Source organism: Nilaparvata lugens, chromosome 8 (genome assembly GCF_014356525.2).
Source record: "Nilaparvata lugens isolate BPH chromosome 8, ASM1435652v1, whole genome shotgun sequence".
Taxonomy (NCBI): Eukaryota; Metazoa; Arthropoda; class Insecta; order Hemiptera; family Delphacidae; genus Nilaparvata; species Nilaparvata lugens.
This window is the reverse complement of record NC_052511.1, coordinates 44953364-44967054: the sequence shown is the minus strand read 5'-3', so window position 1 is coordinate 44967054 and position 13691 is coordinate 44953364. Positions and strand designations below refer to the sequence as shown.

Here is a 13691-nt window from a genome sequence, read left to right as displayed (position 1 = left end):
GCCTGAGTTTTTAAAGATTATAGTACAATTTTATAAACAAATATTTTAATAATCTTAGTGCAATTAAAAAAAACTAGTAGAATAAAACCTACTACCGTTGGTTTTGACTTTTACTAAATTTGGAACACGATCACATAATTATTATAAAACAAAAAAAAAGACTCTCTGCACGGTCGACAAAGATAATGTAAGTTTCTAAGGGCCGGTTTCCGAGCTCGGGATTCAGCCAAGTTCTAGACTTTAATCAGCTGGAGTCAGAAAATGTACTTTCCGAAACGGGGTGTACTCGTAGTCATTGTCAAAGTACCGTTTGAATTAAATTTCGAAAAACTAGAAAATTGAACACAAAATAAAATAAAGAGAAAATAGTGCAAAATTTCAGCTATTTTGAATTATTAAGCAATGCTTAATTTCGTCAAGAAGAAACGTTTCCAGTAATAGAAATGAGAAAATAAAAACGACGTCTACTGTCATAAAAACTGCGACTACGCCCCGTTTTTGAAAGTCAATGTTCTGACTCCAGCTGTTTAAGGTCTAGAACTTAGCTAAATCCTGAGCTCGGAGACCGGCACTAAGTGTTTTAATCTATCTATGTCCTGTGTTTCCTGTTTCAATTAATATTAACAAATAAAAAAATATATACTGCATTAATATGCTTTACGAACATCGCCTAAGACCTTGAAAACGTTTCGAGAAACTATGATAAAGTACAATATTTTGTATTAAAAAATTCTATATTGTGTCATAAAGTATCAAGTATAATTGATGTAAATTTTACAAAATAAGTAGGCCTAGTATGTAGACATAAATTTTTCCAGAGTTCACTTTGCTACTTGTGCTAAGTTATTTCAAATGTATCATGAATTAATCTATTCCTTATTATTTTTATTTTGTAGAAGTAGTATTATTGTAGTTATATTGTAATTTTTCATAAGTTATTGTGAAGATGAGCAATATATTATTTTTATTATTATTGACAATACATTACAAAATAATATGAGATGATACAACAGGCTTAAAACCAACATTCCTAATTTAGAGCTATCAACAATCAAGAAGTTGGTTATGTTCAGACTATATTCTTCGCTGATTATTTTTCTTTTCTCAAAAACTATGATCCAACAGCTTTTAATTTTTCAAATCGATAAAAATGTTGAACTCAATATTATAAAACAAACATAATACCATATCTTCAAAAATTTGCTCTGCGAAATGTTTCCTCTTCCGCGTTCAGAGCCACGTTTTTGTTACGTTTCAGTTCAGAGGATCCTATCCTTCATTAAACTGAGCTACCCAGCCACACCTTGGAGTCAAATATCCTCAGGTTAAATGAGTTAGTGATGGGTAGGCTTAAACTCTGAGAATGCTGAAACAGTCTTCCTACTTTAGTTTATGGAAGTGAGGCATGGGTTCTGAGAAAGAAACATTGATGAAGGATTCCGTCTTGCTAGAATGCGATTACTAAGACAAATGAAAAGATGCACAAGAGACGATTCGACTTCATAATAATGGCTTCAGTTCCCTGGTTTTCAGCTACGGCACGACTAATACTGGAAAAACGTTTACAGTTCAAGGAACTGACCTACATCAATGATTTTCTATAAAAAATTGAGAGAATCATAAATGTGTACTGTTTGCGGATGACACCACAATCATGATTCCAACAGAAAGAGGGTCGGACAGAGACATCAGTATAGATTAAGCATTCCAAGAGGCTCTTCAGTATGCAATAACTTCAAAATTACAAATTAACAGGGAGAAAACTGTAAAGATGGTTTTTGCACCCAACCAAAGGCAAGAACACGAGACAGAAAGCAACACGGATAGAACTGGCCGTACAATGTTTCTTGGGGTGATGTTTGACCAAAACCTGAATCGGATGGGCACGTTAAATTTTCGGTCCCGGCTGAAGTATGTAAGTTAGACAGTAGTAAGGCCCATTGACGGCTTAAATGATACATTCATGCGAGGTGGGAACTTCCTGCGAGGGACTCTCCACCAACAAAAAGTCATACGAATTTACTTTTTACCTGAACCGGAATGAATACACAAACCATTTAAGAAAAAAACTCTCTTCAGCCATTTATTTTGTTTGGAGAATTAGAAGCATTGAATATGAGAAAGCAGCATTTGTCGAGTATCATTATATTTTGCCTTTTTGTTGCGGTATGGAATTGTAGTAAGGGGATTATCAACAAGAAGCTTTATGGATAGAATACTTCGCTGTCAAAAAAAGCATCAAGAATAATATTGTAAGGCAAGATTTCAAGGAATTCAAATCAAGATAGTGATCTCAATCTGTATTACAGAAACAATCATTCTTGCAACAAGACCTGAACTCTGATTTAATCAACATAATAGCAATTCCCGAAGCCGACTAAATATTGATTTCCCGCAACATAGGATCGGCAAATACCAGTGCACCCCAATCTACGCTGGCTCACACTACTTTAGCATCCTGCCAAGTCACTGATACATTCCTACCCACATTTCCTGAAGGAGCTGAAGCAGTATTTCATGACAATACCTTACTACACCATAGCTGAATTTATTGGGAAAAATGAATTTCAATACCCGAAAACATGATCAAGAGAATCCCCAATTGAGTTAAATTCCGAGAATCGCAAAGATTCACCGATCCATGGACCGGTTCAATTGACTCGCCAGCATTTACTTGCAAGTAAGAGTTTAAATTCTCTCTATAATCCATCACCAAATGTTTCGAAACAATTCACGAAAACAAAAGCAGAGCAGATAAGAGTGTAATTCCGTACCGCGAATCAAAGCTTACTAATCTGTTTCAAAAAGGTTAAAGAGAAAATCGTTATGATGTTGAACATTGATTAATCTATATTTGAACAGTTGAAATACTGCAGCTATTTAACAAATCATTGAGCAGTCCTAACTTTCAATATTTTTCAGATGTTAGACGACACTCATTGGGTGTCGAATTCAAATGGCTAAGAAATCTTAGGAAATGTACATAATTAATGGCTTCATTTAAATGGCAAACAGCTTAATAATAATTGAGAATGATAGCTGCGAAACTTTTTACTGGCTAGAAAGTGGCCCTTAAATACGTATAATTTGGTTAATTCTAATTGTTGTAATAATATGTTGGATAATTGAGAAATAAATACAATATTTACATTTACTACGCTCATCAAGAAAATAGTCGCAATAATGACAATAACTTGTAAACAAACATGAACTTTGTTTCAGTATTTGACAGACAGCCGCACTCGCACTACAAAACTATACTTTCATCAATTCAAATAACGAATACAATACACAAATATGTTCGCCCATAATTGCTACCACAATAAGTAACATCTCTATTTCATTGAAATAACACACACACAACACATAAAATAATGAAATATCATTTTTGTCACACTTATCCTACTACTTACATTTAGTAACAGTTAACACAACAATATAATATCATGAAATTGGTTTTTCATTCTGTAAGTTTACTATAACCAAATAAATCCTATTACTATAGTAATTATCATTCGAATACTATCTAAAATACAGATAACATAGCTAAGGCTTGCCTTAAATTATATACAGTACATTGTTCTTTCAGTTAATCACCACTTATTTTTACAAGTTTAGAGTACAATACAAGAAAATGGCGATTTCAGGTTAGCAACCGTAAATATAGAAAATTGAAATTGAACAATACCAAAATAAACAATAAATTGTGGGGTGTAAATTTACTAATACGTATGCAGAACATTTTAATTCACGTTTATGAGAGCTTCAAAGTTGAATAGGAACGATTTATTGATACAGTACATTTAGATGGTGTTAAATTGAAGAAATATTCTCCAAAATTTAGTATTGACCAAATGAATGCATTGTCTTCGTTTTACCCTTATGTACTTATGATATTTACTGGATAAAGAGAGACTTTATCATTACAGAATAAATCGATTTATATGACTTTCATGTGGGTGATATTTTCCAGATAGTTTATTATGATCTCTTCTGTAGGTAATATCACATGGATTAGAAGACTATGAATTAACTCTGAATACATCGATAAATATGATCTTGTACGTACATGTGGATGATATTTTCTAGATTCTAACATACCATATTACACCTAAATAAATAGAGCAGTATAGGTGATGTTTTCTAGATCTTGGGTAATAGTAATCCTCATGTAGGTGATACTTTCTAGATCAAGTCACAAAATAAATTACACCTAAATATGAAGGGTAATATAGGTGATATTTTCTAAATCTACATTAACTACATAGTGTAATAAGATTCTCAAGTACTTTAGGTAATGATTTTTATAGCCAAAGAAACCATTTCTGCCCTAAATTTGATGATATATTCTTATAGTTTTCCAGATCGAGAGAGACCATAATATATTAGGTCCATATGCACCATTTACGTTCAACACTAAACTAGGTTTATATGAGGTTATGATCGTATTTATTATAATGACTGTGTTACATTCCGTGTTAGAGCACTACCTCCGTAAACAAAGCCGTAGTGCATTCGTGTGACGTCAGCACAGGTAGGGCTCCTACACCAATAAAAACACTAGCTGATATAGATCAGCTGAAATCAACGAATTTTTATTGGTGTAGGAGCCCTACCTGTGCTGACGTCACACGAATGCACTACGGCTTAGTTTACGGAGGTAGTGATTAGAGCCTAGTGCCGATCAATCACCGTTCAAACTGAGATGGTGCATATGGCTCTAAGGCCCATTTGCACCATACTGGTTTAAAATAAGATTGATCAGCTAATGGTTTAAACCCAGAATAAAACACATTATAATAATAAATGCGACCATATCGTCATGCAAAATAAGATTAACGTTAAATATAAATGGTGCACATGGGACAAATATAGAAGTAGTAGGTCTCTTGGTTCTAGATGCAAACAGTATCTATCTTTCAAAGAGATCATAATACACATATATTACATAAATGGGTAATTCTTTTGTTTTTGATTCAAACTCTCATAACAGCAACCTATTTGACATAGAGTACTGCATCTCTTGTTTTTAGATTCAAAATCTCATAACATCTTTAGGTTTTAGATTTACTCTGATAAACTCTCATGACATCTCTTGTTTTTAGATTGAAACTCTTATAACAGCTACGGTACCTATTTACAGATTGATGGTAAGGCTAGGGCTACAGTTTCACTCACGCCTGAAGTTGGTGAAAAAGTTTGAGAAGTTGAGTGATGCTCGGATGGCCGAGGCCAGTGGAGACTATGGTGTTTCTGGTAAGTCGAGTATTTCGCAGACGAACGCCGAGATGTCGGTGGGGGTGCTGCGCTCAGCGCCACAGAACGGGTGCTCCAGTAGCTGGGTGTAGTTCGGTCGCGAGTCCACGCTCTTCTGCAGGCTGAAACACAACACAAAATTAACATTAATTCCACAAATTAACTATAATTTGTTTTTCCGCAATTTAACTTATATTTGAAACATGCACAGCGCAAAGCACCACTTGCTTTGTTCAAATAGCCGCTGCTTCATCAAGAATTCTATCTATAGTGAGATAAAAGTTTTGTATAAGATTCTACCGCGAAATAATACTTTTAGTTATTAGAGTAGTATTCACACGTTCAAAGTCTGCACTCTTCTGAAAACTAAAGGTATTCGAACCAACGGTTTTTCGACTAAGAGTATTTATATTTGTTTTTGATCTTTAGTTGTATCGTAATTTATTATTAAGCGTATGGCATACAAGGTATTCGAACCAACGGTTTTTCGACTAAGAGTATTTATATTTGTTTTTGATCTTTAGTTGTATCGTAATTTATTATTAAGCGTATGTCTGATACACACCACATATAAAGCTCATAAGTCACAAATGCCTACATATACACAGTATATTTCTAATTTCTTTGAGAACTTCTGTAGTGTTTGGTCAGGAGAACATAAGTTTGTGAGACTGCCATTATTTGCTTGCCCAGTTAGCGTTGACCAATGTGTACCATATGCAAGCGATCTAGCGTTACACGTATTTGCATTAATGAAAACTGCTTGTAATGGAAGTTTATTACTATTAGATTATTACTAATGTAATTTCTATGTAAGATGGGTTACTTTTCATTTTAACGTTTCTTGATTTGATTTTTTTAGTATTTAGTCTATTAATATTTTATCATTTTCAAATATTCCCTTCCATATTTTTAGCTTTATAGTATCAAGCTACTACAAACTTGACCCCTCACAGCTTTGTATCAGGGACTTCTGATGAGGTCCTCGAAATGCAACCATGGCATCAATTTATTTTTCTAAGCTTCATTGTATTTTTTTATAATGATTATGTTTTTTCTTTTTGATTGGAATTATTTATTTTTTATTTATTACCGGTTTTTGTGTAGTGTTGAATAAACGAAAACATAAAAATGGTTGAAAAAACACTTATAGATCATACAGTAGTTTGAAGAAGGCATAAAAACAACACATTAAAAATGGAATTGTATTGTATTGTAGTTGATTGAATACGAACATTAAACCTAAATGAATGATATATTTTGCTTGAGCACTAACCACTTGCTGATGAAGTCCTCGAAATTTGGCGAGAACTTTCCCTCGGGCAAACGGGGCGGATCGTCCTTGACAACCTGCTTGAGCTGTTCGAAAGGCGTGCCCCAACTGCTGTAGGGGAACGCCCCGGTGGCCAGCTCGACGAGCGAGATGCCCAGCGACCAGACGTCGCTACGGATGTCGTACTGCGACGGGTTGCCGGTCGGGTCGATGCGTTCGGGCGCCATGTACGGCTTGCAGCCGGCGTCGATCGTCTTGGCGACCGAGTCGACCAGGTAGCCAGAGATACCAAAGTCGCACATCTTCACCTCCCCGCGTCGCGACACCAGGATGTTGGACGGCTTCACGTCGCGGTGGATCACCTTCAGCTGCGAGTGCAGGTAGTGAAGTGCGCTCACCACCTTACCACCCAACATTACAACTGATGAATTTTAAAATGAAACGGAATAGGTGATACTTTATATATCACAACTGAAGAATAAAAAGGAATGAAAGAATTGCCTCACAAACTGGCTAATAAACAAAGAATTTTAGTGTAGCAGAGTTCTTCGGGGGGTGCTGCCATATCTGCCAATTCTTAACTAATTTACAGATAGAAATTTACAGCATTTATTTTGGATTTTCTTTTAATGATAATTATTCTCAACTAATTTACAAATGTAAATTTACAGCATTTGAGTTGGACATTTGAATAATGATTGTTCTAACTAATTGATTTGCTGTTCTTGTTATTTTGTTTGTTGTTGCTTATATTGTTGTTAGTTTTTATATATGACGAACTGCCAAACATTTGTAGAAAATGTACATGCAATGAATAATTGATTCATTAAATTATTCTTTTATGAAAAACTTTCTTGTTATTGATATAAACTATTTTATAAATATTTCAATATTTTACAATACTATCACTACCTGGAAATACATAATTCTAAGTATCAATATATCAATACCTCTCCCGACAGGTGAGAAATGTCTTTTGATACATGGTTTGAAGGGTCAGTGCCAGAATGCATGTGACAGTACAACAATACCAATACACATCTTCAAGGTATCCCTGGACTTGCAGTGCACTTGTATTTAAGGAGAGACATGTTCCACATAACATTCTCACAGATTTTCTTTGGACAGCTTCAATACTTAGTGTTGGAGTGATCCTTTCTTTTTTGCTAGTTCACTGAGGTATACTCCAAGATACTTCTCATTATTGTGCAGCAAATCCAAGAAAAAAATGGAGACTTTTTAATAAGTGGTTTCACAACTTCTATTTGTGTTTTTATTATGGATACATCACGCACAACACAGCTATAATATAGAAAGTAAAGAGTTGAATTCTCTAGTGATCCAGCTCATCATGCCATGTCTCCATGCTTTTATGACCATTCATACAAAGTTTCAAATTGACTTGTATAAGGAGGTTCTCATAAAACTGTCAATTTGACAAACCCTTCATACATGTAAAGTAAGTAACCCTCATACAAGTAAGATAAATCCCTGATAGGTACTTGTTTGCAAATCTAGACCAGGCTTTTAAATGCCAAAATGACAAGTAAAATGAGCAGATCCAACTTACAGCCAGCGTGATATTGGCGAGTATATTCTCAGGTATGCTGCGTTTGTGTTTGTAGACCCTTGTGTAGAACTTGTCGAGACTGGTGTCCATGACCTCCATGCAGATCCACACGTCGCCCTCCCTGAACAGAGCGCCGTAGAACTGGACGGTGTGCGGACAGTCGGACGATCGCATCGAGATGTCCAGGTCCATCAGTAGTCGTTTCTGCTCTTGTGTGTTCACCGTAGCTGTTATTCTCTGTAAAAATGTTTAAATCAACAGATTATTGGCAAGTGTGTTGGCCTCAAGCTGATTCACAGGGTAAGATGTATAAAAATAATTCTAGAGAGGACAATAGTAAAATATTTCATTAACACAGACACAATATCAATATGTGTAGGAAGAAGCACAAATCACCAAGTGGAAGTGGACAGCACACATGGCGAGAATTTAGGACACGTGGGCGATGATTTGTACTGAATGGGTACCGCGGTACTGAATGGGAAAAGGACAACCAGCTTGAGACAAGAATGTTCAAAGAGTGGAGTGAATAATTGGTGTACTTCAGCGAGAGACTATAGCTAAAATCATTTCAAAATTATATTCTTTTAAATGAAAAATTGTCTATGGATACTATGACATTAGATTGAATGAAATTTTCATATAAACTCTCGACAATGAATTGCCAACCTTCATCTAAATCCAAAAGAAGATGCTTTGTTTTAGCTTTGGTGTGTTATTTCGTTCACAATCTTTATAATGAACTTTGTTTTATCCAAATTGAACAATTTGAAAAAGGCACAGAGATGCTGTCAAAACGACGATGAGAAAAGAGGGGTTCAAATTATAGAAAAGGGAGATGGAGAAAAGTTAATAGAATCATAAAAAAGATCCGAACATTTGCAAGGGACTCGCCATTTCTTAAGTGCAAACTAAGCTTTCACTTTCACACATACGAATTCAATGTAATGACACCCTCATGTATTATCATTATTAAACGAAAATTCCAAGTCAATATTGTAAACCACCTCGAAGATTATTGTCATCTGTAATGTGTTATGTTGTAGGTTGATAAGTACTAATAAAAAAATGGTACCTTTACTGCCATGATTGTTTGAGACTGTAGATGCTTCATCTTTTCTACGATTCCATAAGCTCCCCTGCCAAGATCACAGATCTTTTCGAGGTCGTCAGCCTCCACTACAAATGTTTTGTCACCTATTGTAATTGTAGTGCGCTTGTCCAAGTTCCTGGGAGGTTGTCTGTATGGAAAAACAAAAAATGTATTAAATTTTGAAAGTAGATCATTTCTATAATTATATAAAAGCTCAGAAAATAGGTATAGAGGATTTTTCAAATTACGATTAAACTCAGATAATATAAAAACATTGTTCTTACCGGAAAAGGAAGTTTCTTGAAGTGTCAGAGGAGTTCACAGAACTCGAAATCCAGAATCCTCAAAAAATATCAAGCTTTCTGGCCTGTACTCTATCTAATAATTTGTATTTTATACTAGAAACGGCTAGATTTCAATTCTCCAGTCTTATACCTATTATTAGAGGGTAGAATGTTCAATATATAATATTTTTTTAGAGATGTGTGATTCTAAAGAAGATTAGGCGGCTACACGTAAACAGTAGTTCTAATTTGTTTCTGAGAGTTTGTAATACAGTAGTAATAATAGTACTGTGTGACCTGGCTGGCCAAGAGAGGTCGTAAAAATATAATAAATGAATAAAATTTATATGAATTTTTTTTAATGAATAGATTTATTGGTGAATTGTCTTCATCCCAGCTAAAACTTGAATGATAATTATATTTGGTACGGTATCTAGATCATCAATACTTTTATTTTCTTGAGAAGCTTATGAGAAAAATAAAAAGTATAACTACTAATTATCAAACTACGCTAATAGGAATATTACTTACATTACTTCTTCAGTTTTGGGTATAATAAGTTTGGGCGGCCCCCTTTTCCTTTCTGGAAAAACACAAACAAATGAGATTTGATTAGAAGAGAATAGAGATTTCAAACATTCCACAAGGAACTGAAAAAAGTATCTTACTACAAGAGCATACTATCAAGTGACGGAATTTATTAAATATCACAAATACCACCACTTTGGATGATAGCGGTGCAAGACACACTCGCTGCCAATCTGCCTATTTGACTGCCGTTGACATTGACAAGAAGATCGATGGAAATCATTGACAATTCCCCGATCTTTGGACTGTGATGAAGAGATCGGAAGAAATTAAGAGAAACTAAGAAGAATTTGAACAAAATTCTATACAACTTCAACTGTGATGAATTAGAATAAACTGGATTGATGAAGAAATGGTTTATGAACGATAGTTTCAATTTGAAATTTTCAGATTGAATCTACCATATAACTATTATATATGATTTATTTACCCAATCGGGCTTATGCCTAGGGGTGTCCACTTTTATTTCACATTTTTTATATCTTTATTTTTTATTCTGTATTATGTTTGTTTGTGAAATAAATGAATTGATTGATTGATTGATTGATTGATTGATATTTAGCGGATTATCAGTATTTTAATTATACAATATCTTCCAGTATATCACATAACTTAAAAATACTAACATATTATGAAAAAGCATCAACTTCAGGCTGCGAGACTATATTTTTAGCTTTCTGGTCTCTGCGAGACCATATTATATCAATATCTCATAAATTGTCTCTGCGAGATAATAAGCTATTCCTGTGTAAAAGTTTTAGTTTTATCCTGTCATTGATCAGCGCTGCTGGATAGACTGTGTCAAGGGTTTATAAAACATGTCACAAGAAGGTTTCAAAATGTCATCTCACTATCAAGAAATTCACTCAGGCTATAGAATGGATGCTCCACCAAGAAAGATTTCAAAACTGCTCGGAATTGTCTATCACTTCCACTATCCTTGACTCACTCTGGCAGCTTATTGAACATTTTGAATGCAATGAAAGGATAACTCTTGAGTCCTTGCTAAACGGCATCTTGGCATTTAGATAAGGTGAGTCTGATAGGTTACATAGCCATGTATCTCACCACGAGTATCAGCACTCCTAGCTCTGTCTCTGATGCGAACCACACATTCAAGAATGTACTGATTTACAACAGTAAGCATTTTCAACTTCTTGAAGAGTGGTCTGCAAAGAGCCATGTAGTCACTGCCCGTCAGCACTCGAACAGCCTTTTTCTGCAGAAGCAGCACATCACCAAGTCGTCCAGAGGGTCCCCACAGGTGAAGTCCATAACTAACAGACATGGATGTGAAACATGGCATAGTAGACAGTGAGGAGGTATCCGGCACCAATTTCAGATTTCAACTTTTACAGAAGATAGAGCGAGATGGACAGCTTGGAGCAAACATTGACAATATGACTTGTCCAGCTTATTCTGGTATTCAAGGAAAATCCCAGCAACTTTATATTAGTTTCCACCCGACCAGCCTGTCCCAAGGAGCAGATAAGCTTCTGTGTCTTGTCCTTGTTCAGCAGCAACTTGTTTTGGTTGAACCAGCTCTTAGCAGACCTCAAAGAATGATCAGCAGCTTGTCCCAGCAACTGCACATCACATCCTCTATTGATCAGTGTAGTGTCGTCAGCATATACCAAAGCATTCATTCTCAGATTAATGTCATTAAAAGATGAAGAGGAGAGGGCCCAGAACCGATCCCTGGGGTACAACGTACATTACCAATTCACTGCTTGAGGTGCCATCAATACTTACCACCTGACGTCTGTTGTCAAGGTAAGAGGACAGAGAGCTGAAAACTGCCCCACCAATTCCATATGACTTCAGCTTCTTCAGCAGAACACCATGAGAAATGCTAACGAAATCCTTACTGAGGTCATGCATTGTAAGGCTTTCAACTTTTCAACAGCAGTGATGGTTGATCTACCCTTTAGAAAGCCATGCTGGCAAGATAAAAAGAGATCTTCACTCACAAAATAGGCCATCAACTACTCCCTCATCAACCTTCATGATTTTGGCAAACAAAGGCTCAAAAGAGATTGGAACAGTCCTGGAAATCTTCAGCTCGTCTGGGAAAACTCCCACGTTCAAAAGCATCATGAAAGTTTATACTTTTACAAAGCTTATATCTTTCTTCAAGACATCATGAAAGTTTATACTTTTACAAAGCTTATATCTTTCTTCAAGACTTCATATTTCCTGATTACAGTACTTACTATTTTCTTCCTACTTTTCTCAATTGATAGGTATTTCATGATTTTTCATAACATAATTATATGATCAACTATCAGTTGATTGAAATAATATACGAACCCAATGTATATATATTATAACTCAATTCATTCAATTCCACACACGCTCTACCGATATCAAGTTAAGTAGTATTGAGCGAATAATAAGTTTTTGCTCACATTTTACATGAAAACTCTTTTTCGTTTAGTCAGTTAGTCTATTTTGCTTTCCTTTTTTTCTTCAGTCTTTTTTCTCTATAATGATTGTTCAAACTATTTTATTGTTATTTTTCATTATAACTTAAATAAATATAAAGTGATGTAATTTAATTAATTGAACTCACCTGCCATTATGTATTGAATAAGTCAAATTACTACCACAATTTTAACTTTTATCTGAATTAAAAATTAAAACATGCTTGAATATTCACGTTCCTGAATCAGCAGCACTTTTTCCATTCATTTTCATTGTAGCTCAACAATATGTGGTGTAATGACCTAGAATTAAAACATTATTTATATGAATTAACTTGGACTAATACAGTGAACACTAGAATTATAAAGAGAATAAACATATTAAAATAGACCAGGGGTATATTTTAAAAGCTATAAGTTAAACATGCATAATAATCAAATGCTTTGGGCCTAATATGATTATAAATTGTTTGCTTGAATAATGCGAAATGATAATGAATAAACAAAGGTTTAGCATAAACATCCATAATGTAGAAACAATATTTTCAAACTATTTCATGTAAGTTGGTACCTACATAATTTATGTCCTGCCATAGATATTCTGAAAATTTATTTAAAAAATGGACTAATTTATAATTATTGGCACCTCTGATATTAATAACTTATTATTTCTGAGATAATTAACTTAGTAACTTAGGTGACTTAAATGTGTAAGGTGTAAGTAACTTGATAGAAAATAAAAATGTCAAAAGATAACCTAAATATTATCATTACGATTAACGACGATCTATATTATTATATATAATTACAATAATGTTTAACAAAGAATTTATGAAAACAACATAGTAACAAAAAGAAGAAGCAATTAAACAAGGACATTTAGGACAAAATAGAATATTTTTGTAAATAGACACTTGTTAAATCCGGTTAGTCCTTGACAAGTGGTAAACATGATTGACTGGAGTTTGCTTTTTCTAGCACTATAAATTGCTAATATAAAGTAATAGACATATTTTTGTAGATTAATTTGAAAAATAATCAACTATACCTGATTTTAAAAATTGCAAGAAATTGTCGGCAAAATCAAGTATTAACGCGATAACTGGAATAACTGGCTATTCAATATCACAACCTCCCACTCAATTTCAGAAACTCAGAATGGTGGTGGGATTAGTAATTTTACATCAAAATAAACAGCTGTGAA

The 13691-nt window shown here is 34.4% G+C and overlaps 1 protein-coding gene across 1 annotated transcript; it reads right to left on the bottom strand.

The window, feature by feature from the left end:
* Window positions 1–907: 907 nt before the first annotated feature.
* On the bottom strand, window positions 908–13682 carry LOC111053498 (dual specificity mitogen-activated protein kinase kinase 6). The gene is made up of 7 exons (XM_022340397.2): window positions 13536–13682; window positions 12637–12790; window positions 10008–10059; window positions 9175–9340; window positions 8100–8336; window positions 6533–6930; window positions 908–5378 (listed from the first exon to the last, which is right to left on the bottom strand). The coding sequence occupies exons 2-7, from the start codon at window positions 12641–12643 to the stop codon at window positions 5243–5245; spliced, it is 996 nt and encodes a 331-aa protein (XP_022196089.1). The 5' UTR covers window positions 12644–12790; window positions 13536–13682; the 3' UTR covers window positions 908–5242.
* Between the last annotated feature and the right edge of the window lie 9 nt (window positions 13683–13691).